The 27162-nt window shown below is 44.1% G+C and overlaps 2 protein-coding genes and 1 long non-coding RNA gene across 8 annotated transcripts in view; 1 reads left to right on the top strand and 2 right to left on the bottom strand.

Annotated features, from left to right (window-relative positions):
• Positions 1-228: 228 nt before the first annotated feature.
• Sod1 (superoxide dismutase 1) lies at positions 229-5922 on the top strand. The gene is made up of 5 exons (XM_005073823.4): positions 229-417; positions 2283-2379; positions 3890-3959; positions 4641-4758; positions 5731-5922. The coding sequence occupies exons 1-5, from the start codon at positions 346-348 to the stop codon at positions 5836-5838; spliced, it is 465 nt and encodes a 154-aa protein (XP_005073880.1). The 5' UTR covers positions 229-345; the 3' UTR covers positions 5839-5922.
• Positions 4111-27162, bottom strand: part of Scaf4 (SR-related CTD associated factor 4) — a 58493-nt gene continuing 35441 nt past the window's right edge. For 3 of the 6 annotated variants that reach the window (XM_013116193.3, XM_040750521.1, XM_013116189.3), the window contains 8 exons: positions 26482-26582; positions 25930-26043; positions 24216-24372; positions 23082-23239; positions 22035-22200; positions 21864-21950; positions 21515-21706; positions 8202-9474 (listed from right to left, as the gene is read on the bottom strand). In XM_013116193.3, coding sequence (XP_012971647.1) covers positions 8543-9474; positions 21515-21706; positions 21864-21950; positions 22035-22200; positions 23082-23239; positions 24216-24372; positions 25930-26043; positions 26482-26582 — 1907 coding nt within the window. In that variant the 3' untranslated portion in view covers positions 8202-8542. Of the gene's footprint in view, positions 5285-8201; positions 9475-21514; positions 21707-21863; positions 21951-22034; positions 22201-23081; positions 23240-24215; positions 24373-25929; positions 26044-26481; positions 26583-27162 lie in introns of those variants that run through there. The other 3 variants (XM_013116191.3, XM_013116192.3, XM_040750522.1) reach the window with 2 other exon arrangements.
• Positions 17605-21508, bottom strand: LOC110341608. Its single transcript, XR_005878843.1, has 2 exons — positions 20984-21508; positions 17605-20937 (listed from the first exon to the last, which is right to left on the bottom strand). It is a non-coding gene; the product is annotated as an uncharacterized LOC110341608 (long non-coding RNA).

Below are 27162 nucleotides of genomic sequence, written 5' to 3'. Positions count from 1 at the left end.
GCGGGGCCCCCCGGAGGAGACAATCGCGGCTCTCCCGCGCCGCCTCGGCTCTGGAACTTTCCGGCCCGCCGCGCTCCAGGAGCGGGCGCTGCGCTCAGCCCCGCGCCCCAGCGTGCCCCGCGGCCAAGGAGCTCCGGGGAGGGCGGGCGAACGGGGGCCCGCGGGCGACGATTGGTCCGGTGCCAGGGGTGGGCGTGGCCAGTCCCCGGGCCTATAAAAGGTCGGCGGCGGCGCGGCCTGGGTTTGCGCCGGCGTCTCCTGCGACGGCGTCTTCCGTTGTCGCCGGGTGTGTCCTCGCCGTCCTCCGGTTCCCGGGGCCGCCGCGCGTCCCCTCGCGAAGCAAGCATGGCGATGAAGGCCGTGTGCGTGCTGAAGGGCGACGGCCCGGTGCAGGGCACCATCCACTTCGAGCAGAAGGCAAGGCCCGGGGGACGCCGGGGGCCGCACCTGCGAGGGAGCCCGCCACGCCCCCGCCGCGGCCTGCGAGCCGCTAGGTGCTGAGTCACGGCGGCCTCGGGCAGGGGCTGGGCACCGGGGAGGGAGGCCGGGGAGCCTCGGGGAGGTCCCGGCCGGGTCCCTTTACCGCGTCCCGGAGCGTCCGGGCCCGCCCGAGACAGCCCTCCCTCCGGGCATCCGCTGTCCCGGCTGCTTTTCCGGTGTCGCTGTCCCACGGGCTCGGCCCTGTGCCCACCGGCCGCGTAGGTCGTTAAGATGTGTTTGCTAACGAGAGAGAGAGATGGAGATGGATGGCCTTGGGCAGTCGTCCATTGCTTTGCTTCTTCCTCTGCGAGCTCCAGGAGGGGACCCGGTGTTTTCTAGGGCAGCGAGTTTCTGCGCGCATTCGGAGTGCTGTGGAGGAATATTTTCGAAAAATGCTGTCAGTAGCACCGCAGGAACAGACACATGCGTCACAGGGAGGGTGTCCAGAGCCTTAGGGAGGTTCCCGTTTGCAGGGACATTTTGTCACACTTAGCGTCGTCCCGGGAGAGGGTTTGGTGGATGCAGAGTGTGCATGTGTGCTCTGGGGTGTTTTGCGTGCACGCGGCTTGTCTCCTTGCCAGGGAGAGCTGGTAACGTGAGTATAGTTTTTCTAAAGCTGCCTCGGTTTCAGCAGTTGCTTTGGCCTTTGGATGCATTTTGCTCCTTTTCTGTGTAAGTATTTTGTTTTTGTCTTTTTTTTCTCCCCTCCTCCACACGTAATTCACCACTGTGAGAAAGGGCTTCTCTCCTTTCCATGAGCAAGGTGACCCCTAGCTGGGGGTCCACCCCCGAATCCAGCCCGGTTCCTGCCACCTTCCACCAGCGCAGCTCACTGGGACTTCCTAGGGTTGGTGCCCTTTGTACTCGATGAAGACCAGACCCTTGGATAGATAAACATTCCAGATTGGCACTTGAATGACTTGGCTACCAATGCTGTTTGATTTACCCTGTTGCCAACTTTTTCCCGTCAAAAGTTTCTACCCAAAGTACTTTTTTTTTCTTTTTTTGTTTTTCGAGACAGGGTTTCTCTGTATTGTCTTGGAGGCTGTCCTGGAACTCTCTCTGTAGACCAGGCTGGCCTCGAACTCACAGAGATCCGCCTGCCTCTGCTTCCCAGGTGCTGGGATTAAAGGTGTGCGCCACCAACGCCCGGCTTCAAAGTCCTTTCTTTTGTTGAAAAAGTTGAGATTAAAAAAAAAAAAAAACAAGATAGAAGGGTGTCAGCCTGTGTGTTCCTGATGGCAATTGCTTCTTGATTTTTCTCTGCTGGTACAGTCTCTCTGGAGCTATACTAATTTGAATTTTGGATGTCACCACACTGCCTGGATGGTGCCTGGTGATACTGCCTGCGTTTCTATACTATCTGTATTGTTACTGTCTTTTCTTTTTGTGAAGTGGAAGTAACTCTGGTCAGACCCTGATGGATCCCCTCAGGCAGTAGGGCATATTTTCTGGCTACTAAGTAGAAACAAGAGAACTGATAGGAACGGATGAATCTCCCTGAGTGCTGAGTGGAGAGCAAGGGTCCGGGGTGGCCCTTAATCTGTTGTTCTGCAAGTAGCTTTTGAAATGCCGAGCGGCTCAGGCTCTAACTGAGAAGACCGACAGGGAGACCTGGAGCTAAGCAGCTGGAGAGTCAACCTGTAGGCTGTGGGCACACCTGAATTTGGACCTAGCTTTTTGTTTGTTGGGGGTGTGCCTTTTACTGTGAAGGGTAAAGGTGTAAACTAGCAATTTCCTTTGTTCAGAAGTATTTGCACTCAAAGTTGATGCCTTATTTTTTTTTTGTTTTTTAAATAAAGGCAAGTGGTGAACCAGTTGTGGTGTCAGGACAAATTACAGGACTGACTGAAGGCCAACATGGGTTCCACGTTCATCAGTTTGGGGATAATACTCAAGGTAGGTCTTGTACTGTGCAGTGACCATCTGTACTTGGCTGACTGGCAAGCACATGGGACCGAGTCAAGATTCAATTGCTAATGATCAAAACAGAAGAGATTTTTGTTTTTAAAGAAATTAAGTTAAAATAACTGCTTAGGTCTCCTTGAGGAAAGTAGCCACGAAAAGTAGTGTTTGATTCATTAAGTGTGAGAAGGCAAAGGAGTTGGTGTTTTTTATTGTAATAATGTCTTAGCTTTAAATCACAGACAAAAAATGAAACTGCTGCTGGTTTTGAGGAATTCTTTGAGGGGTTTGGCACTGGGGTTGAGGGTGGGTGCTTTACGAACAGTGTCTGGGAGCGTGAGGGTCCCCGTGGGACAGTGGAGAGAGCTGAGGGTGCTTGGAACGAGGCATAGTGTGTGTCAGAAAGAAGTCACAAGGAGCCGAGGGTTGTCCCTCCTCTTCTGTCCTCAGTCTGTCTCTTCTCTCTTTCCTTCCCTCCCCTTCCTAATAGAACGTCACTTCAAATAAGAAGTGGTGGCTTAGGTTGTATTTAGTGATCTTGCCATATTGGAGTAATGATCTGAATTTTGTTCACAAACTTGTAAGAACCTCATTCATGTTGCTAGAGCTTTTTCCTCCTCCTCTCCACCCCTGCCTCCCTCCCTTCTCTACATAGTCCAGGTTGGCCTGCAACTTGTGGTATATCCCAGTCTCTGAAGTTGGCATCCTCCTTTAGACTTGTGTGTGCTGGGTGATGGCATGTACCGTTAGGACCTGGGTGTGATGTGTCCTCATTTGGTCCACAGTTACTTGTGACGGATCAGGTTTGATCCATTTTGATAGTTACTAAAAGTTCTGCTCTGATAGCTTTGATTTGCAAAACTCCTTTCTGAATCCTGCCCTGCATGTACTCCCTGGGTCTGAGTAATTGTAAATAGTGGAAGTCTCCGCCTGAAAGGAACGAGCGATGTTGTGTAGGGCAGGAGCTTTGGCCATTGGGCATAAGGTTCCATTTAACAATCTGCCTGCCCCAGGTAAAGGCCAGATGGGTGAGCTACTTGGGGCACATGGTCTTGAAAGACAAGTGTTTTTGTCAAAACAGTATGGCACCTTCTTAAAGCCAAGATCTTTAAATATGGGACTTTAACTTCAGAAGAGCCATTGGAGAGTACATCTGCTCTACGTAAAGGAAGGAGCCAGAGCCAATATGGTGTGACACCCCCATGTTCCTAGCACATGGAAGGCTGAGGCAGGAGGATCACAGGTTGCGGGTATCCTGGGCTGTAATAGTGAGACCCTGTCCAAAACGCAAAAAACGGGAAAATGTGGCAGCCTAAAGAAAGAAGGTAGCTTGAGAGTGTAAGGCTGCACAGCCCTCAGTGTACACCATGCACGGTGTTCTTCCTGACTCTGTCACCCCAGCACACCGCAGCCCAGTGTTTGCTGTGTTGGATGTTGTAGAAATAGCCATGTTACATACATAAGTGCTTGCCTCATAAGCTAACTGCTTGTTTCTGGCGGATAGGCTGTACCAGTGCAGGTCCTCATTTCAATCCTCACTCCAAGAAACATGGTGGCCCAGCGGATCAAGAGAGGTGAGCGGCATGCTCCTTGTACATGATGGTGGAGAGGCCACCTGGAAGACATACTGAGTGGTCTCCCTCCCTGCCTCTGCGTCTCCATCCCCAAGCGCTGGAATGGGTTATTTGGGGTAAAGGAGTTGACAAATGGGGACTCTTAATGTGATTTAGTTTTGTAGCATTTATTGAAGATGAATACAAGAGCCAAAAGGAACCAATACAGAAAATGTCAAGGATAACAGTGCTGTCAGTCACTAGCAAAGTAAATAAGTGTGTAACAGGTCACTAATGCAGATAATGAAAGCTAGTTGAGACTCCATTTATATGTGAACCCCCCCCAGGAAAGTTCTACATTTAAAGGGCTGCCTTGTTTTTATACTGGAGGCCTGGGAGCAAAGCTTTGCTAAGTATGCTAGCTCAGGAGCTGAGTTCATCCTTTGCTACAATCCCCAAAATGAGAAATATATCCCAGACCATGGCTCTTCTCAGAGCGTACTTTTGAAGTGTGTGTTCAGGGTGTCCTAGCTACCTGTTTTAAAATTGTTTGCAGACCTTTGTCAGTCTGGGTAAGGGGTCATATTTGGAGTGTGTTGTGTACTTCCTAATCCCCTGGTGGGTGTTGGACGGAGTGAGGTGTTACTTTAGCTCTGCTTGTGAGTAGACAGTGCTGACCCAGCTGACGTCTTCTAACGGTAGGCATGTTGGGGACCTGGGCAACGTGACTGCTGGGAAGGATGGTGTGGCCACTGTGTCCATTGAAGACCCTGTGATCTCTCTCTCAGGAGAGCACTCCATCATTGGCCGAACGATGGTGGTAAGTCATCATAGAACTCTGGCCATATATAGGACTTCTAACATGGTTATAATCCTTTCCATGACCTCATGGCCAAACTATCTAAAGAATCACATAAATTGTTAAAGAGCTCAGAATAGGAAAAAGGTTTTATTGGATATGACAGTGAAGAGTTAATTTGCCTAGGTCAGTTGAGAACACTGTTCTGCTGAGATGCAGTGGGAAGCAGGTTACATCTGATCAGGCTGGGTGGAAGTTGAACAAACAGTAGTCTTGAGTTTAAAACAGCCAGATTTTCTTGCCATGATTGCTCCCCTTACAGTTAAACATTTGTTGAGTGTAAAATCTGCGATGGATGTCAGTATTCGGGTCTGTAGGTTATCATCGCTTGGTTACCATATGGGAGCCGTCTTCCCGAGTTACGCTCGGGAGCTGAGTCTGGTTCTTGCAGAACAAGTAGTAAAGGCTCCTGCCCAGCTGGGGCAGTTGCCTTTTCAGTAGGCACTTCCTTTCAGTTGACCCTTTATCCTTAGAATTTTCTTCAGCCCTATTGGTGAAGCAGAACAGTCATTTATAAATGTTCTAAAAGTAAAATTTACAGTCTTGTTGCTAAGTAAAGATATTTAGAATTGCCTCTTATTTGTAGGTCTATAGTTCACTGATGTGAGATTTTGATAACAAAATTTGGGGGTGTGTATGTGTGAGGCTAAGATCAGCATATGGTCTGGTACAGTTACTTGGGTTGTTAGCATTTCATTTAGAAATAGCAACATTTACCTAGCATTTAAAGGTAACGTGTCTTTGTCACTAAAAGGAGAACTTAGTTGTCTGCTCCTAACTACTAGCATAAATATTAGCTTATTTATTTACTAATAGATTTGAACATTTTGTAATGTAAGTGGTCCTTTTAATTTTAAGTCTTTGTGGTATTGCTGGGAATAGGTGCTGATTACTTGGTTGCCCAAAGCTAAATGTTCTTAATTCTTTTCAAAGGTCCATGAGAAGCAAGATGACTTGGGCAAAGGTGGAAATGATGAAAGTACAAAGACTGGAAATGCTGGAAGCCGCTTGGCTTGTGGCGTGATCGGGATTGCCCAGTAAACATTCCCTGTGTGGCTGAGTCTAACTCATCTGCTCTCCTGCTAAACTGTAGGAAAAAACCATTAAACTGTAATATTAAAAGTATAACTGTGTGACTCCTCTTTGATTGATTTAAGGACTTGTAATGAGAACTGATTGATGATGCTCAAAGGTGTGTATAGTTTTATAACTCACTGAACTAAAACCAGTTTCCATGCATTTGTCTTCTGCCAGACTTAATTACACATGGGTATTACACTAAAGTTAATTCTCACTCAAGCCTATGAGTAAACATCATGTGTGAGACTTATACAAACAAAAATTTGAGGTTAGTGCTATAATTAAGCATCAACAACAGATTCAGGTGTTCCTAACCATGAGAATGTATGGCTAGTCTTGAATGTAGTAGCCCAAACCAAATTTGACCTTAGAAAATTTGTTGCCCTTTGTTAGTAGCTTCAGAGAAATTACCAAAAGCTCTCCATTTAGATTCAGAGTATCAGCATTTTAAAATAAAAATAAATATATTTAGATGTCATAATTTTAAAAGTCCCCTTAGTAACTTGCACTGGACTTGGAAAAGGCAACTATATCTTCTCAGCTAGCCATAGTTAAATTACTGCCTACTGTATTCTCCAAATGAGACTGGTGCTCTGGAAAACCACAGCAGCACCAGGGGGAGGGAGCACCAGGTTAGACCGAAGGTTCTAAATCCCGTCTTTGTAGCACAAGGTAATGAAATTGAGTGTCTCTTAATACATAAGTACCTAAGAGAGACTTCCTTTTAAAGGGAGTACTAGTGTGGTGATAACTTGCTTGTACAAGTAAAGCCTATCTGAAGATCAGAGAATGGAGCTTGCCACTAGCTAGCCATAGAAGTTTGGAGGTCTGTACAGGTGACTATCTGGAATAGTTGTCTCAACTGAAATGTTCCTGACAAGTCAGGTATGAGCCCTGCCTAGTCCTGTTCAATCATGAACACGTAATTTTCCAAATACAAGTCACTGGGAAACTGCTAAATTGGAAAAGGGAAAATTTTGGTGTTCCCAAGTTTTAAAACTGCTCATGAGGAATGTGTTCATAAATTTGAAGTTTGAGGTAAGCAACATGTCAATGAGACTAAGCAACTGGTGTAATCAAACCAGTTGTATTGTTTAGTAGTTCATTTCTTAGTACTTTTAGTTGGAAATGCAAGTCTGTCCTTGAAAGCTGGGCAATGGATAATCAGGTATGTTTTTGTTTCTCCTCGGAAGTTTTCTAGAGCAAGAACTTAAAAATTTCAGTAGGGTCAACATAAAACTAAAACTGGGACAGCTGTGGACATAAGTGTCCCCATCATCACAAAGACCTTGCACTTAAAACTCAAGTAAGACCATACAAAAAAATTCCCAGAACTCTAAAACTAAGCCAGTTTAGGAATTTTTTAACTTAGCATCTTGTGGTTTTAAAATCACATTTACTTATTTTTAGGGTATGTGTATGAGAGGAAAACAAGTTAGTGTTCTGAACTTGGGTCCCAGGAATCAAACTGAGGCCATCAGGGTTGGCAGAGTTTCTTTACTGGCTGAGTCATCTTAGTTGTCCTTTATTTTAGGAAAAAAACAGTAGCTCTCAACCTGTGGGTCAGAACCCCTTTGGGAGGTCCCATGTCAGATATTTATAATTACAGTTATGAGATAATAACGGAATAAATTTTATGGCTGGGGTCACCACAACACAAACTGTACTAAGGGGTTAGGTACTAAGATTGAGAGCTACTGTAAATACCAGACTGACTAAAATTAGCCCCTGACTCTGGACCACCGTGCTTTCCAATACTGTTAGTCTCAGTTTGGCTTCAAATGTAGTAACAAAAAGTGTACTTGAGCTGTTGGAAATGGTAAAGGTACAGGCAAAGCTGAAGACTGGTCACACTGTACCTAGTCTACAGAAAGCTTTCTGGTTGCATACATTAACCTTGACTTTTTTTTTATACCTTGGAAGTTTTAATGGGATAATTTGTAAACAATATATTCAACCTTCTAAATAACTACTAAACAGGTAATCTGTAGCATAATATGTAATGTTGGATTCTAATTATTTCCCCTAGTAAATCTGTTTACATATTAATTACAGCAACATTACCACAAAGCCAACAGGGAAAATGATCTGAACTGCAAATACAAGTTTCTTAGTTTAACAGTAAGACCACTAACCTTTACTTTATGATCAAAATATTAAAAATCAAAAGAATAAGACTTGTGCTGGCAAATACTACCTAAGTGTCTTTTTTTCCAGCAAAGAAGTCTAACTTAGACTCTAATACGTTATCAACAGCTCAAACTCCGATGGTTAACATTCTTTTCCACCTTTATGCAGAGTATGAAGAATAGCACACATTAAAGTTTGTTACGAAAATAGAGTTTATTAAAAACATCCCTATTGTTTGAGGAGCTTTCACCGTTACCTTGTCTTAAATTAAAAAAAAAAATAGAGAGCACTTCTAATTAGGATTTGTAAACTTTTAAAAGTCAAAACTTTTAAAAAGTTACAGCAAAAAAAGGGTAATATATCTTCAGTATTTTTGTTATTTTGTGGCTATTTTTAAATAGAAGGGAAGCAATCAAATTGCTTACAATCTCCACCAACTACTGTGGGACGATGCAGCAGGAGCAAATATTATACAGCATCTGTACACCTCAGCTCTACACCCAAGTGTCACTGTCACATTCTGTCAATGCAGTCTCTAGCGAGGAGCCTCTGCTGCTGAGCCAGAATCCTTCTCGGGTTCAACGGATGAGGTAGCCTCAGCAGGTGACTCTTCGGAAGGTTTTACCACTGCGGCCAAGGCCTCCCCCTTGTCAAGTTCTGAAACAGTGTCTACGCCTCCCACTTGGCTAAGGGGAGGTTCATTGGCTTTATTCCCGCCCGCCCTGTCTGTCAGCTCGTGTTTCTCCCTTCGGTTGTCTTCCTTCTCTCTACGGGACTCTCTATCTCTGGAATCCCTGTCTCTGTCCCGATGCCCACTAGAGCGTCTATTTCTGTCTTCCAAGTCTCTGTGTCTGTCCCGGTCAGGGCTCCTTCTTCCCCACTCTCTCCGCTCACGGCTACTATTCTCTCTATCATCATTCCGGTTCCCATACCGTTCCCGGTCATTTTCCACCCTATTTCCAAAAGATCTTCTTCCAAACCTTTCTTGGTCTCTACCTGAATTGAACTGCTGCCTGTTATCATTTCTAAACTGCTGAGGCTGCTGCGGCTGCTGCTGTGTTGGCGCTGGCTGCTGTGACGGTGGTGGCTGCTGTGGCTGTGACTGTTGTGGTGGCTGCGGCTGCGGCTGCTGCTGCCTTCCATCTCTGTCTTCTGGTCCTCCTGGGCCTGGCCCTGGGCCCCCAAGCCCTGGCATTCCGCCAGGCCTAACAAAGGGGCCGTGTGGTGGATAGGGCCCTTTCATTCCATGAGGTGGGGGCATAGCAAAGCCCCCTGGTCCTGGAGGTGGACCTCTGTGCATCATGTGCGGTGGCATGGGGCGCGGTGGCATCATAGGAAACCGCTGCAAGTGAGGTGGAGGCATCCCTGGGGGGCGCTGCAGTGGGATCAGGCCAGGTCTGGCACCAAGAAGACCAGTAGACGGTGCCTGGAGCCCAATCACAGGACCAGGTGCAACTCCTTGAGTGCCTGAAAGGACACAAATGAAAATGTAAACGTCTAATTTTAGCTGTCTCCCAGGAGTCATAAAGAAATACACAGTTCAGCCTGAATCAGTTTCACTCTGAATGCATGCGGAGCCAACCCTTTAGCCAGGGTAATGGATGGCAGACTCACTGTTTAGGCGCCCAGTACAGGCACAGACGGAGAAATACTCAAACTGTAGCCGCCTCTAGCTGCCTCCCCCAGAGGCTGTTTTACCAACACTTATGACATTTAACCGTATGCTAAGTCTCAATGAGATAAAGACCTGCATTCACTGGCAGCATGTCAAGACAGCAGGATGTGTTCTGTCAAGCAGAGTTTACAATCTGATTCTGTCTTATGTGCCTACTCTGAAGAAGAGGCCATAAAGCATCTAGTCAGCTTTCATGTTCAACTACTTCATGTAGTTATTTTGATAAAGATTCACACACAAAACTTGCTTTACATTTTTTTCTAAGCACTATTTGAAGAGTCATTTATCAGGTCAACATGGACTATGTGGAGTCCTCAGCCATACCCCTTCCCTCTTCTTCCGGTGATAGAGGCTGACAAAGCCAGTGCAGGTAAGTCCTACCTTCACTGTCTTCATTCCTGGCTCATAGGAGAGCCTGCTCATTCTGGTTCAAGATTTATGTAAGTTCAATTCAGCATTTACAACATCAGGGAAAACAAGGACTTGTTTTAGTTCTGATAAACAGGTATCAGTCATAATCTATTTGTTTGCAAAGGCAAAGAGCTAAAGTCACTCATCAAAAAGCTATGCTGATACTAGAAAAGGCTCCAGACGGTAACAGGTAATAGAGCAACAACTAATTATCACACCAAAGTACCACAGAAAAGCCTTTCAGAAAACTCTGGATTATGACAAGCTGACAATGGTCAGAAGTACCTGTGTGACAGAGTTGTGTCAACTTACAACTAGCAAGCCCTGCAAGTCCCCATGTTTTTTGTATGCACCAGTACTAAAGATGAACCAACATTCCTACTTCAGTTTTGAACCACATGTGAGCCAATGTTTGGTCAGCCTAAGCCATTCAATGTGTGAACACCAGCTTACAGTATTTTAACTCGGAGACTCAGCCACATATTCAACAACAAAGTCCGCTGGGTGCACAAAGATGAACACTAGTTTACCCCTTTTTTAAAAGACAGGGTTTCCCTGTGCAACCTTGACTGTCCTGGAACTTACTCTGTAGATCATATTGACCTCAAACTCACAGAGATTTGCCTGCCTCTGCTTCCCAAGTATTAGATTTAAAGATGGTACACCACCACTGCTCAGCTCGGTGTTAACTTTTAACATGTACTTAAGTGTTCCAAAAAGCAGACAGTAGCACCTGTAACTTAAAATATGACAGTTCAGTACCTGCTCAGGTAACGGGACACTATTGTTTAGTAAGGTGATATTCTAGGATTAAGCAGAACATTTCAAACCCATGTTCTTTTAACATCATTTATGCTTTAAAGTCAAGTTTAGTAGCTGAGAAGAACTTTGTTAAGTTGAGAAGCCCTGTGAAATGGGTAAATATGGCAGGGACTTTGAGAAGATCACCAGAAAACCCCAGACAATAAAAACGAAGCATCAGCTAGGCTAAGACCAATACTCAAGTGCTAAGAACTCAGACAAGCCTGAGACATCAAAATCAGACTCACACTGGGGACTGGGGGTCCTTAAGCACCACGCTGACTGTATGGAGGATGCAAGGCCAACTCCACATCATAGAAGGTGTCATCATGGATTTAAGCTTCCCATGCAGCACAAAGCAAAACACCTGCCTATTTCATACATGTGGGTGTTTCTATTTGGCATCTATTCTAAATATTAGTCAAAAATTTTTCATTTTGTCATCTGGGAAGATGTGTCAGATGGGATGTCCTCTTGGGGTATGGAGAAGCAATATCATTCATAGACCACATATACTGCTGGCCCCCAGACAACGGATAACTTCAGCTCCTCAGTTCCTTTAACTGCTGCTCTTCTTGCTGTTTTTTTTTTTTTTGCAGTAAAAATGTACTACTTCCATAATAAAGGATATAATTAAAAGTATATGGCCAGTCCTTTAACAGGCACATAAGTGATGCTAACTTTTGCTGCTAGGAAATCTTTTAGGCTGGCATTACACACCAGTGAAATATAAGAGATCTGTTGGTCAGAATTAGGTTTATCTAGAGTAGGCTAAGGTTTGTAGTTACAAATTAAATAATTACTACACTAAAACTTTACTATTATTCTTTAATATTTGGGGATTAAAAACAAATCTTCCTATTTCTCTTGCTACAGATGGTACAGCCAGATGGTTAAGAAAGGGTTGGACTGACAATGTGTGGATCTGAGTAGATCACAGAAGAGGCCTGGGTTGGATCTGAAGGACAGGCAAAAAAGAAAAAAAAAATAAAACCAAAAAAACCAGTATGGGTAGTGTAGGGTGTGATGGACGGGAGGGAGTTGGTAACTTTTAAAACAGCTTAGTACTCCAGTGGGTGAACTGTTCAAGGGGCCTGCCGTAGGATGGCCTCAGGTGCAAAGGGAGGAGACCCTACCTACAACCAGGTGGGTCAAAGCAACAGACGGGCCTTGAATGACACGATAAAGTACAAGTTCCTTCCCTAATTGATGGAGGAAGCCAGGGTGGGATCCCGAGCACATGAATGATCCTTTCTGGTAAGTGGTGTACGGAAAGCAGAGGTCAGACTGTTAGTTAGGTTCCTACCCCCAAGGATCTTCGTGACGAAAGGCTGGTCTAGGGTAGGTAGGAGACACACGGAGGACAGCTGGTGGGCAGGACGGAGATCTGGGATGAAGAAACACAGATCGCTACACAGATGAAGGTGTCAATGTAAGACGGAAAATGCAGAGAACAATTTTAAGAGATGGAAGAGAGCTGTCCTATTGTAGCAGCAGGTGATCAACCATGTGATATGTGAAGAATCCTGTACAAATGGGGATCAGCCAAGCAGAGCTGAATATTAATACTGGCCAATATGAAACAAAAAAGTTCAGAGCTGGGGAGGTAACACATCACACACACTTAGAAATTTCTAGGAAAACAAGGTTAGGGAGCAGGCTGGAAAAAAAAAATCCAAATGCCTGCCTGTAATCTCAGAATACAGAGGCAGAAGGATGGTGGGCTCCAGGCTAGCCAGGGTTATACAGCAAGACTAGGGTGACGTGGTGGTGACAAACCAAAAACAATTATTACATAGCAGTTAAAAAAACAAATTGGCCAATTTCCCAATGGTCCTCAAAATGGCTGCCTCACAATTAACTTCCATGGAGATACTCCCATGGCAGAAGAGATCCATGGAAAGGCTAGGGGACGGACGTCAGGAGGTTATTCTCAGACTGAAATCAGACAATGTGAAAAGGAAACATATAAACACCAGGGCTTTCAGCTAGGCCCACACAGAACAGGAGGCAGAAACGAGAACAGCAGGGGTATCCCGTGCAGAGCTGAGGGCCAGAGGCACGGGCACAACTCTGCCCCTACTCCTCTGCTTGGCCAGTCTGTCCTTCCACAGCAGGTAACGGAAGCTTCATCACTGCTAATGAGTGCATCGCTCAATTCCATTCCTAACTACCCTGCCCATGTTCCCCCGAGACTTCACCAACCTCCTCCCATAGTCCTAGATTCTCATCATAGCTTCCTGGAAAATCCCCAACATCGGTTTGACATTTTCAAAAATGTATGGTGCTGGGGACTGATCACAGGGCCTCACACTGAGCTACACCTTCACCCCCAATACTTACTCTAATCTGGGCCCGAGCATGGCTGCCAGCTCCCACAACCCCAAGCATACTGACTGCCCCTTAAGAAACTTTTTAGCTACAGAACACATGTGTTTCTCTCTGACCAGCAAGCTTACATTTTCCCAGCCAAATCACTCCTACATCCAAGGTTATCTATTTCATAGATTAATGCTTCTCCTTAGTCTACTATCTGCCTGGCTTTAAGACAACTTTTGTAAGATAAGATTCCGCGTCCTATAATGTGCTCATACAAACACTTCAATGGTTATCCTTAGAAGGAAGCCTGCTCTGATAGCCATCATTTCCCCCTCCCTCAACCCAGCCAGCTTTTTAAAATTTCTGTGAACGTGCCTGTTAACCAACATTAAAAAGAAAAAACAAAAACAACAAAAAAGGAATCATACAATACGTAGTCCTTTGTTGAGTGGCTCCTTCCACTTGGCATTTCTCCAAGGCTCATCCAAGTCGTGCAGCATGAACAAGTACTCATTGTCAAATAACCTTCCATTTATGACCACACCATTGCTTCACTGCACTTGCTTTCTGTAAAACCACCTTTTGATACTTTCCCACCCAGCCCTCAAACCTTCAAAATGTACTCAACCTGTGTCAGCTTCACGCCTGTCTGTGACGTCACAGGCCTTTGCCCCGATTGCTGGATCCACTCTTCTCCCTACTGTACAATACCCTCCCCTTCTTCTCGTACTAGGTTCTCCAGAATAAAAGGGAAGTCCCTTTCTCTGCCATCTTCTTTCAGCATTTACCCCCATGAATCTATACAAAGCAATGCTCCCAAGGGATTAAAAAAATCTACACCCCTTCCTCCACTCCACTCCCATTCTCTCCCGTCCCTGTATCAGGATTCGAAATGCATCATCCCAATCAATCCTTTCTTAAGGCACCAAGAGCCTTCTGTTTTGTTAAGGGATGCTGCCAGGACTCAGCACGTAAGCTGCTGAGACTCATCTTGTTATAGCCTCCATTGAAGGTCCTCTCGCTTCTTCCACTTCCCGGTTTGAGGGTTATATCCACGAGCCACCATACTCAGGAGTCTTGAGCCAACAATGGCACTTGGGGACTCATGTCTTCCCCCTTTGCTCTTGCATCATGTGTCCTGGCCCACTGGCTAAGTCTTCTCTCTGCCCTCTGCTGGACAGACTAGCATATGGGTGGCTAAATATCAGGCTCCCAATGGAGCAAGGTTACCTTGACTTTAATCCCATCGATTGTAGCCATGTGGACTTGGGAGCTTACTTCTTTCTCCCTTTGCTTCAGTTTCTCCAGCAACTGACTAATGCATACCAACGGCTTAGAAACCCCGCCAAATACAAACATATGTCCTGTAGCTATCAGCATCTATTTCCAACTGTGAAATGTTTTAAATATTACAGGGCTATGCCCACTTCAACTGCTTCTGCAGACCTGTGTGACATCCTTACCTAATGTACATGAATATGAGTGTATCTCCCTAGAGTATCCAGTGTGCTGGGCATGTGCACCCACGCATCAGAGTTAAAGCACTGAGCAGAACCCACAAGCTCTGTGCACCCCTGAAGGTTTGTGCATTTCCAGAATGACCAAGTCTCAGCTCCAACTGCACATGTACAGCGACAAATGTACACATTTGATGCTTTTCATAGTACATACTTAAAACTGGGGCAGTCCTGAAGGGCCTCCCTTCAACACGCATTCAGGTCACAAATGGCAGTACCATCCAAACGGGGCTGCTGCTCTCTTCCCAGCTCCCGCTCTGCTCCTTATACAGCAGCCTGTTTCATAACCCACAGCTCCCCATCAGGTCAGGGTCCCTGGCACTGCTCTGCTCCAGCCCGTGTGGTTCCTCAGGGAACAGCTGCTTCTTAGTGCAGGTTCTCACTCGCTGGTGTGCCTGAAACGCCAAGGCTCAGTACTTACGTGGCTTATTTTCCTTTCTCCTCTACTCAGGGTTCTTTCTCAAGGCTACTTCCTCCAAATGCCCTCTGGTCATCTCACTGATAGTGAGCGGCACATCTCAGCATCTCAGCGTCTTCACCCCCTAACACACCTCTACTTTCTTCTCTCTTCACTGGTGAAGGGCTCCATGTGATAACATTAGTTTACTTATTATCCAAAGGAACAGACACCAGAGACAGATCTCGTTTTGTTCATTCTGCTATCTTTAACACCTAAAAGGGCACTGGTACAGAGTAGGCTCAGGAGACATGGACCCTGAGCAACAATGACACTTGAATGGTGGTGTCGGAGGTGACGAGCAATCCCATCATGATGACGACACCCCTGAGGACAGTAGGGGCTATGGACCCCAATCTTTTCAACACAAACCTGGGAGGGCCTGAACTTACACTGCATTTCTTTCTTAACATCTTGTTCTTAATTGAAATTGGCTGTCACTGTTGTTTTTAATTTGATCAACAGAATGGTCACTGTAGTATTTTCATGGGTGGGTTGTCCTCCACAGAAGGAAAACATCTATTAGCCATTCATTTCTTCTTTATTTGTACTGGTGGGACTCCAACCAAGGAACACACAAGTCAAGTGTCCTGAACCACATCTCCCTCCAGCCCACTACCAATGACCCTTAACTCCTCAACCAATGCCTTCTGATCTGCAGGCAAACATATAAATATGTATTTAACCAACCAATCCACAAAAGGCATTTTCTGTTTTTGATGCCCTACTTCAGAAAACTGACAAACAATACAATTGACATTTGGTTTCACCCCTAGGTTTGCCAATTCATGGTATTTCTGAACATTTACTTTGAGAACACTCCAGGCAACATTCACAGTGGATTGTGCTAGAAGCTGGTGAAAACTTAGGGAGTCCACTGTCAAGAACAGGAGAAAGCACACTCCATTTGCTGTTATAAACAGGATCCCTTATTCACTACCATGGGATCTCTCAGAGAAACTGAGTATGTAACAGTATCCAGGGGATACTGGTATACTGACGTCTTTTAGCAAAAGACACACCAATATAATTGGTTCAAGAATTTTAAATGAAATCCAATTATCAGTCATCTTTTAAAGACGCCTTGGAATTTTTTTTAACAAAATAAAACACAGTAGATTTTGTATAGCTAATTAGCCTACACCATTTAAAAATACTTTTTAAAATCATTGTGTGCTACTTGCTAAGTGCTTTATGGCAACCAATAGACACAACCATGACTTAGAATGGAGAGTTTCATTACTGGCTAGTAAACTTGACACTCACAGTTAACTTCTATTAGTCAAAGTAATTGTCTGTAGACAGATTTTTTTAGTGTCAGCTAAAAGAGTCTTACCTGAAATTCTTCACAGCAATATCTGTGTCTCCCAGAACCTCTAGATTCCCAGGTTTCTGTCCTCCTACTCTACTCAAGATGTCCCACAGAAACAAACCGAAAGGCTCTCTTCAGGCTAGTGAGCAGTACCCAGAACTTCCTAATGACAGCCTCAGGAGACATGGAGACACTGTTCAAGCACTAGGAGGTGTCACACTATAGTCTCCTCATGTTCTCTTTGAAGTGCTTCACTTTTGAGATAACATTGTATTCATGCATAAATTCATATCCTAGGCAAATTTCTGTTGAGATCAACTATTACTTTTGCATTATCCACTCCACCCACTGGGCAACATTGTAGATATTAATCTGAAGACACTGTAAGGAATATTTCAAACCATTTCTAGGTGACACTAGTGACTAGTGGAACAATACACTGTAATGTTTAGAATACCAGTTCTTGTACTTTTAAAGCTTTCTAAAGAACACTCTTATAAGACAATGTCAAGAGGCTTTCTGGTATATCTTTCTAGCTTGGAATTTAATGTAACCATACTAAAGTTCAGTATAAAGTACTATAATGCATTGTTTTTAAAAACTAGGCATTATTCTTTAAAAAAACAAAACAAAACCCTATAATGCCTCTAACTTTGATTTTTAATATTATGACTGGTATGCAACTAGCAGATTGGTGCTCCAATATTCTAACTTATATGCTGTTTAAATTACTAGCTATAAAAATTATAAATTCAAGACAGAGACTGAACAGCGAAATCCAAAGCTAAACCATCAGAAATTAAATACCATATTGAAACAATTACCGAAATTTTATCTCCTAGGCATGGTTTTAGGGCTCCTAACTTAATGGTAATATAAAATCATAGGTACTTCAATATACTTTATAAAGCAATCTTATCTTCAGTTTTTCCTGGGTGCCCTAGTCCGAGATCAACTCAAATGCCTGCTGAAGCTATGTAGGAACTAAAGTGTACCAACCATGGACCAGCAACTCCACTAATAGGCCATCAAGGAGTGTGTGAGTCTTGCTTTAAAACCGCCTGTGACTTTATGGCAAAGAAAAAGTAACCTTCCATTTGTAAGATTATTCTCAGAAGTAGAATTTTATTTGTAAACTTCACCATGTGCAGCAGTGTGACAAAAGCAGGGAAGGTGAGAAGGTGACAATCTCTTCGTTTGATAATTAACAAGTGCACATGTCAGGAAGCAACTTCACTTCCCAGAGGAGTTCACTCCACCTGGCAGCTTGTGTCTGAAACACACTCTGGATAGATATCCTTGTAACACAGGACAGATAGGTAACACAAACAAACATTTTTTGTGTACTTTTTTATTGTTTGGAACACCAAAGTAACCCAAACTTTACATTTACAATTAATGTTTTAATAAATACGCTGTACATAATATTAGCAATACATAGCATACAAGGAATTTGAAAGGCAAACATAAATGCTCATACAATCAAAGGATGAACTGCATCGCTACTATGTTCTCTCCTAGATGACTGACAACTGTAGATGTCATCTTTAGCTTTGACAAAACCACTACTGGTTTCAGCTACTTTGGCCCATGAGGTGCTAAACAGTGTTCTTTAAAATCTAGTAATAATAATTTAAAAACATGGTAGAAGCTTGTGTCCCTCCAAATTCAGTGTTTTGGGGGGAGGGTGGCAGGCACCTCAGCTCAGCTCTAGGACAGGCAGTTACCTCCAAACTTAACACCCACACTTAAGTCTGAAGACAAAAACCTCAGCAGCCCCAAGCCTCCACTCCTTTCCCTTTACAATCGGTCCTCAGTGTGGAATTCTGAGCTGCTTAACATTTGACAGACTCGTGCCACTTCATAACTACTGGCACACACTGGAAATAACGTGTCAGTCACGCACTGCAAGAAAACTATTCAGCATCTACTACGGAAAGCCCTTCAGTGCCGGGTTGTGTTAGTAAGGAAATTGCTGCTATGATTTAACATTAATAATGGGACTCGATTGCTTGTGATCTGGTCTTACCATCCTTAGAATGCACAAGCAGCTACACAAAGCTGGTTGTTCTCTACTTGAGAGCAAACACGAGCTTACAATGCATTGGAGCCCAGAAGTGTCAGCACAGACTGTGGAGTCAAACACTTCTCTACAGGTCCTGAGCACAGCTCTGGTGTTTCTTACCTGTGATAGCACCCACTGTTCACTAAACGCCTCCCAGGTGACAATTTTGTATGCTAGCCACCGAATCGCCACCATACCCTGGTGTGTCGATGCCATCAGTATCCCCTTTACAGACGAGGAAATGAGACTTCATCATTAGCCTCTAGGTTTAAGGTGTTCTGGTCAACACAGCATCTCCTTCTACAGACTTACAGAAAACATTAGAGCACCAAGAAGAGAGGGAGCACCTACTCTCCATGCTCCCACAGGAGGACTAACAACACCGGCACCCAGCTTCCGATCCACTGTGATACCATAACGTCATTCTTGCATTCCTCAAAGTGGTGGAACTGTGATTTTTTTGAATAAATTTTCCTTTATTTGCACACACACAAAAACAAAAACAACAACAAAGAAAAACACCTCACTTAAAAAAAAAAAAGGAAAAGGCTCACCCCTCTCAAGTAGACAGAGGTATGTATGGGTGAGCACTATTGAAATTTACTGGTATGTCCAAGGAATACGGCATGGGTCGGATTCCTTTTTGATTCTTGTGACAGGTGACAGTGTGAAATGGCAAGTGAAGGCAAGAGGGGAATGCTGGAATGGTGGGAATGTGAGGGGCAGTACCACTACGCCACACACAGGACAGGCCTTGGAATGAGCGCAATGGCAGGCAGTCCAGGGGAGAAACCCATTCACCTCTCGCAAGGGCTTTCTTTACTACAATGTAAAAATGATGTCAAGGACATTTTCATATTAAACCATTGTAACAAGAAGAAAACCAAAACTCATTTCTCTGAAAGGTCAAGATTTACGTGACCATCTTTTTTCAAGAGTGAGACAGGGACTCACTACGTAGCTCAGGCTGGCTTCCAACTCAAGATCCTTGGACCTCAGCCTCCCGAGTTCTTGGAACACAGTGCCACAAGGCCCAGCATGTTTCCAGATGTCTGACTGAAGTCACACACAAGATTTTCCTTCTGTTAACTGGAACTAGACTATTCCATGTTAGTTTAAAGTATTTACTTTAATAAAATAGTTTCCACTGTTATATCAAATTCTAAACCTTCCATTTTCAGATTTTGATTTAAAAGTTATAGACACAGATAATGAGAAGCGAAGAGCCCCACATTAAAAGCTGCTTGCTTACCTATCTCCACCTCCCTTATGGAAGCACTGATCTCTCCTGACCTCCCCCCTGTGAGGTAACGAGAAGCATGCAGGGAGACTCACTGTTCTTAGTGCTAGGCATACCAAAGTCACTGCTTAAGTGTATCAATTTTGATTTGCTTCATGTACTCACTCCAAACAGGACACTTACAATCAGTGCCTACCAAACTCTTGGAGATCATGGAATCTTTCTACTCATCCAGTGAAGTTGTGAAGACCAAATGCCAAATGCACCCAATTTTCTAGGAGCTTTAGGGAGCCTAACAACCATGCACATTAGACAAGATTTGTTCCAAGCCAGAGACGTGTACAGGAGGAGAGGATGGAGAGGAGGGGCGGGTTAGAAAACTGCCCTGACTCAGACTCTGAGATCCTTGTGCGGCTATATTAGAAATACAAAAGAAGCTGTGGCCCAGTGAGGTCTGGCAATGTTGGTGTGCCTTGTTCCCCAGTCCAATGGTGCTTCCGTACCATCCCCAAACACTGAACAATCATCTCCCCAAATCCTTCGCTAACAAACATCCTTCCTCTGTGTAGTAAGGAAATTAAGAGTAAATTATCATGTGCACAAAAGTGCAGCCCTAACTTCACCATAAAAAGAGATTAGCATTTTTACTACTTATGGTGTACTTGCACAAAGCAAAAAAAACCTTCAATACAGAAGATTTTGGTGTAAAGTTCTCTACCTGAAACCAAGGTCCCACAATCCTACACCTCAAGTCAGCAACAGATTCTTTCCTAAAACAATGCTGGAGTCTGAAAGCAAATGTACACACACACACCTACCTACCTCTGAAAACAAAATGGACTCACACTCAGAAGTAGTAACTTCCCATTAGGACAAACAAATGTTAATTATACTTGGGATTTTTAACTTGATAGACGGTCTATCATAAAAGCTGTGATGTGCTCAGTGCAACCGAAGCAAACCAGAGTACACCCTCCTGAGGAGGGCTGTGAAGCCTAGGCTGCAAACCAGAGTACACCCTCCTGAGGACGACTGTGAAACCTAGGCTGCAAACCAGAGTACACCCTCCTGAGGACGACTGTGAAACCTAGGCTGCAAACCAGAGTACACCCTCCTGAGGACGACTGTGAAACCTAGGCTGCAAACCAGAGTACACCCTCCTGAGGACGACTGTGAAACCTAGGCTGCACCTCCCTGCCTGCAGCGATGAGGGTGTGGAGAGGAACAACTTTATCAGCAGAAAACCCAGGAGCCAGTGAGAATGGCCTCAACTAGACCTCAACTGTACAACGCTCACAAGAAAACAACAATTCCTGTTAGGATTATCACAGGTGATATATTTGCCAGTCTATGTATTTTTAGAAAAACTTTCAAAGTCCAGGAGTTTCAGATGGATAAGGACAGAGAAACATCTATGAGGACCAGCTGCTAGAGCTGAAAGTCTGGAATCATGTTAAGAACATGTAACACTTCCTGTCATAGAAATTACTTTAATCAAACTTTTGTATCAAATTTACATGTGCAGATGGGAATGTTTGATTGAAGACAACTAGGCCATAATGCCACCAGGAAGATGTCTCCTGGTACAACCCTTAAGATCGTCCTCAAAAAAACACTGCCATGGGGACTACTTTGCAAAAATTCATATTATTTTTAAAAAGCCAAACTTGAAGGGGGTAAAAACTAACAGTAAAAAAATGATGAACTTACCAAGAAGTGAAACAGGCTGGGTTACAGGAGGGGTGGGCAGATTCGCAGGTGCAGCAGGTGGCACAGCAGAGCCATACATTTTCGCGCTGTCACCAGACTCGGCGTTTCCTCTAGGCCCAGACACCACTGTTGGAATGGGATTTCCAATAGATAAGTCTTTTGTAGTGTCTTCATTTATACCAGCGATAGTAGCTAAGGAATATAATTATATTGACATGTGAAGCTGAGTAATTAGTTATGGTCCCGGTCAGCAATCTTTTAACCAGTCCTCAGACCCTACTATGTGCTCACGTTCCCTCCTACCCCAACTCCAACTCATCAAGCCAACACAGAGGAAAGACATGCTTACAGTTTGGGATGTTTATTGGTGGGGTGTGAGGAGGAGGAATGGACACTGGTGGAGTTATAGGAGGTGGGGGTCCAGGAGGAAGAAAGCCTGGAAGAAGAAAAATCAGGTCACCTCCTGCCACGCCAGTTAGTCTCAGAGCCTCAAACAGTCCTCTCAATCGAGTCAGTGTACCTGGTGGTAAATGCATTGGGTTGAATCCTGGGCGCAAAAATGGTGGTGGAGGAGGAGGAGGAGGAACCCCAGGGCCAAAGCCTGGCGGGGGGATTCCTAGGGGAGGTGTGAAAGCAGGCGGCTGCAGAGCACCAACTACAGGGGGGCCCGGCTGATGAGGTGGGACCTGCAAAGAAAGCCAGACACAGATCTAGCCGCTCGCAAGAACAGCGCATGTGCACCAAGAAAATACACGCGAGCGTTGACAATTATACTACGTTTACTACGTTAAACAGATGGTAGCAATCTGTGCCTACCTAAACGCTATAAATCTAAGCTCTGCTTTCTCCTGTAAGATGGCCATTCACACTGTATTTCACTGGCATCCCCGGGTGTTCTGACAGCATGTGAGACATTTGAAAATATCCCAAGGCTGAATTTTTTTTTAAAAACTGGGAAATACAGGTCCAAGAAAGGATACCTGGCAATTTATGCAGTAGGTCAAGGCAACAATCCTAGAGTCAAATTGTCTGTACTGCCTTCGTGGCTATTAAAGCTTTCTAAACTGGGAACATGCCAACTTAAAATAAGTATGAGGTTAAATGAGTTCATACACTGAGCCAGATACAGTGGCTCACGTTGTCCCAGCACTCGGGAGACTGAGGTAGAACAATGCAAGTGAGCGGCAGCCTGGGATACATGGAAGACACTGTCTTGAAAACCAACAATGACAAACAAAAGGAAAAGAGAAAGGATTCCCTTTCTACAAAGCACCTGGGACTTGGGTAGGCACATCTGACTTCAAAATACAGTAACTCCTGAAGAATCAAAGTCTAACAGGAAGCAAAAATAACAGTGATTCTGGATTTCATATCTAAGACATTATAAGTCAGGGCACTGAGTAATCCATACAACTTGTCAAACAGTCTAAAATTATTTGTTTTATTAACATTTATGAAAATGTTGGCATTTAATAATATGGCCATTTATTCACTTTTTAGACAGAGCAGTAAGACTAAAGCAATCTTTCAGACTCTCAAGGTTAAATCATGTTCCCGCTATTCCTACCTGTGGAGGTGGCACTGTAATAGGAGCAGGGACAGGGATAGGAGGGACAGGCACAGGCAAAGTCTTAGGGACAGGCGACACGGGCTCCGTGTGGGAGGCCTCTGCACCTCCATTTTGGGCAACTTCATTTTCAGACTTCTTGGGGATTCCCTTCCACTCTATGAATTATAGAAACAGAACAAGAAACATTTGCTATTTTCACTTACAACTTTAAATATAGAAATGAAAATTGAGGATCAGAAAATATTAGCTTCATTAAAGAAATGTCTATGCTAATTTTAGCAATTATTTAGATTAACAAATAACAACAGAAACACGTCAGCAGAATGGATGGATACAACTGGACATGTCCAGTTCTAACGCCTATATTCTCAGTCACCCCAACACTAAAAGGTCATGTAGACACCCTTCCCCCTCTTTCAGTATCTTCTAGGCAAGTAAGACATTTTGTATTCTGGGCCTTAACTGATTAGTAACTTTCTGTCTCCTCAATGAAACCTCCTAGGACCCTGACTTCCAGGTTCCACCTTCTCACCCTGGCCAAAAGTGCACTCTAGGTGTGGCAGGCTCATGGGCCTGAAGAGAAACCTAGCTCCCTCCAAGTGAAAGCACCATACCCCCTTGGTTGTCACGCTTGGTAAACATCCTTCATTCCCACCACAGTCTTATTACTACTAGCTTGGCACTCACAGTATTTTATCCACAAACAACTCCACTTCCTGGTCTAATGCACGTGTGTGTCTTCTCTGGACAGAATTACCACAAATATCTGGGCTCAAAGCGCGTCTTTAAACACTGGTATGGCATCTCTAATCAAAGAGCCCGAACCCTGAGAGGCTTCTGGTACTCAGAGTATTCTGCATTTGGGGGCATTTTCCAATGCTCAGTCTGTACCAATGACACACAACTGGGGACTAAGTGGTCTGTTTTCAGAGCAAAGCTCTAATTAATAACGAGTCTCACAGTCAGTATTTTACCAGTGTATTTCTCTCGCTAATTGTGTTACACAGAGAAAGGTCACCGAATCCTCAATTTACAAGAGACTAGCTTATACAGGGAACTTTAGCTTATACAGGAACTTACACTGATTGTCACATGACCACGAGCTGCGAAGGAAGTTAAACCCTGTCTTACCTGGGTTAAGTGTGTCACTGTCCAACATTCCGCCTTCACAGAAACTCTCCAGCTCCTCAGGTTTGACTTTGTCCCACGGGACATAAGTAACACCCAGTTCAACATCCCAATACTGCTTATAATCTGCCTTTATTCCTTTGTTTAAGGCCCAGGCAATCTATAACCAGTGAAAATAGACAAAGAAAGGAAAAGAAAAGTTGATCATCAGTCTTCAGAGTTCACCATTCCCCATCACCCTACTCATCAGGACAAGGCAGCAGGGAGCAACCTGGACGGCTGCCCCGGATATAGTGAGACTTTCCTCGATATGGGATTAGTGGTTCTCGTCTTCCCACTTTGCCTTAGGACCCAGCACAGTCAGGATACTAGAGTAAGAACAAGTTCACCAAGGAGAAGCACGATACATAGGGTACTTTTCAAGGTCTACAGATATGGCAACATCTTTTGATAGCACACATCAGGGTAGAACAAGGTGCTAACGCAGGGCAACAATGAAATGGACTCCTCAAAGGATGGCTGTCTGTGTGCTTGCATTTTATTTGATATTTTTAACACTTAATTCTAACAGGAGAAGACAAAATTCAAGTTGTAGAATAGCTACATTTTTTTATAAGAGAATATTTTACTAGAAAACATCATCTTTAAAGCTAGATAGATGTGCTATTTATCACATGCTGTAATCCCAGTACTTAGGCTGTGGATGGAGGAAGATCAGGAGTTCAAGGCCAGCCTGGGTTATATGTTTCTAAATAAGTAAACACATAAGTAAATAAATAAGGTGGCTGGAGGCATAGTTAAGTGACAGAGTGCTTATGTAGCCTACATTAAGACCCTGGTTAAATTCCTAGCACTTTAATTAAAAAAACAAAACAAAACAAAAAAACACCTTATCAAGGCTGGAGGTTAAAGCCAGATAGGGTGCCAGCACTGAGATAGGGAAGCAGACACACGCTCCCACCTCTAACCAAGACGACACTTGCAAATGACATCTTCTTACAAAGGAAAGCCCTTCCCAATGGAGTCTTTGGGGACAGTAACTTCAGTGTAGGCTCCATGTCCAGCAGTGGATTGTTGGGCCTAGAAGGACCCTGCAGTGGATGGTCAACACTAAACACACTGGGTTTGGGAGGAGGGAGGTGGGCTAGATTGTCTTCGGCTGTTTTGTTGGGGGGGGCACTCTGTCTCCTTGCTCTTTTCTGGGGGGGGCACTCTGTCTCCTTGCTCTTTTGCTTGTGTGTTTTGTTGGGGGGGCGCTCTGTCTCCTTGCTCTTTTGTGGGGGGGCACTCTGTCTCCTTGCTCTTTTGCTTGTGTGTTTTGTGGGGGGGGGACTCTGTCTCCTTGCTCTTTTCTGGGGGGGGGCACTCTGTCTCCTTGCTCTTTTGCTTGTGTGTTTTGGCTTCTGCATTTGTGGAGTGTGTGATGTTTCCCCTTTCAGTTGTTGCTTGTTTTTTAAAGAGAGAGGGCAGTATGAAACTGGGGGGTGGGAGTAGGATCTTGGAGGAGAAAAGTTTAATCAGAATACAATGCATGAAAAAACTTACAAAAAGAAATTAAGGAGATTGTCAGTAAAATTATGTCAACCAATGTGTGATTGTTTTTCAGGAGGCTTTTATGCCTCAAGCCATCCCCAAGCAGCAAAATTATATTTAAAACTAAAACAAAACATCCCATATAATTCTACACTAAACCCTTTTATAAATGATAAAAATGTACCTTTATGGATTTTTGGTTCACTTTATAGTTTCCCCGGCTCAGTTTCTGCAGGGCACGGTATGCATCTTGTCTATGAACCATAACAATATAGGCACAACCCCTGGGAGGAATCATCTGTTCAAAATATTTCAGTATTATAAACGCAATGACGAAAACAAAACATGATGATACAGATGCCAGCACCCCCACCACCACATCCCCTCTTACTGGTGCTGTCTAGCCCAAGGCAAGCAACTGAGCACTTGCAAGAATGTACAGAGCTGAGCCCCAGCACCACCACCAAAGACAGACCTGGAGGGTTAAACTCACTCAAGTTGGACTTTGACTAAATTGTACAAATTTTGGTACAGACTTTTCTAGAAAAATAGTATAACTTAAACATGGCTGTCCAAGAAACATCAACTGCCAAGAATGTTAAGGTGATGAGGAACAGCGCAGCCTGCAATTGCCTTCCACAAACCTATGCACGTTCTACCTCAGGGGGCAAGGCCTCAGTCACAAAACACGACTGAGCACATCTTGCTCAGCACCCTCAGGGAAATAAGTACTCACATTAATTGATTCAATTGGACCAAACTCTTCTAAGAGACTGGCAACATCTTGCTGAGTAGTCCTTTTGTCCAGCTGTCCCACCCACAATGTGGTACTACAAACTGAAAATAAATTAGTGATCAGAACACTCATTTCATCCCAAGCAGCACAATGTGACATTACAATGCCAAAAACTTAGTTTATAGATTATATAAATGTAAAGAGTTTAGAAAATTAGGTATTTAGAAATAAAACCAGCACATAAAAATTGGAAAACAATGGTCTCTTTGTGACTAGACCTAAAAATGCCCATGAAAACCCAGGCTGTAATAACAGCGACTTGCCCATCACTATCTGCCAGCAAAGAGGATAACAAGGACTGTTGCTAAGCAACCCAGCCATCAATGTGTAAAGTTGTCCACTTCTAACCTGAGTTTCTTTTTATGGTGTTTCCTATGTGTGGGCCACTCTTATGAATTAAATTGAAATCTTCCTACTATATGTTCTAAACATGATGAAAACCCAGAGGTAACACGAGCAAAGTGGAAAGACACCGCGTGTAAGAAGCAATGAGAGTACGGTGCCCGAGAAAGACAGGAGGAAATGCTGTTCAGAATAAAACTCACCATGATGATAAGGGTTCGTTTATGGCCTTGCTAACAGTCACAAAACATCTTAAACCCACGACATGACAAAGCCATG

Source organism: Mesocricetus auratus, unplaced genomic scaffold, assembly GCF_017639785.1.
Source record: "Mesocricetus auratus isolate SY011 unplaced genomic scaffold, BCM_Maur_2.0 Super-Scaffold_100008, whole genome shotgun sequence".
Classification (NCBI taxonomy): domain Eukaryota; kingdom Metazoa; phylum Chordata; class Mammalia; order Rodentia; family Cricetidae; genus Mesocricetus; species Mesocricetus auratus.
This window is presented reverse-complemented; position numbering and strand designations above follow the sequence as displayed.

Excerpts from the sequence above, each read along its gene's own strand:
- Sod1 (XM_005073823.4), top strand. The coding sequence starts at position 346 with ATGGCGATGAAGGCCGTGTGCGTGCTGAAGGGCGACGGCCCGGTGCAG. Across the intron at positions 3,960-4,640 it reads GGCCCAGCGGATCAAGAGAG|GCATGTTGGGGACCTGGGCA; the intron begins GTGAGCGGCATG and ends TTCTAACGGTAG. Across the intron at positions 4,759-5,730 it reads TCATTGGCCGAACGATGGTG|GTCCATGAGAAGCAAGATGA; the intron begins GTAAGTCATCAT and ends TTCTTTTCAAAG.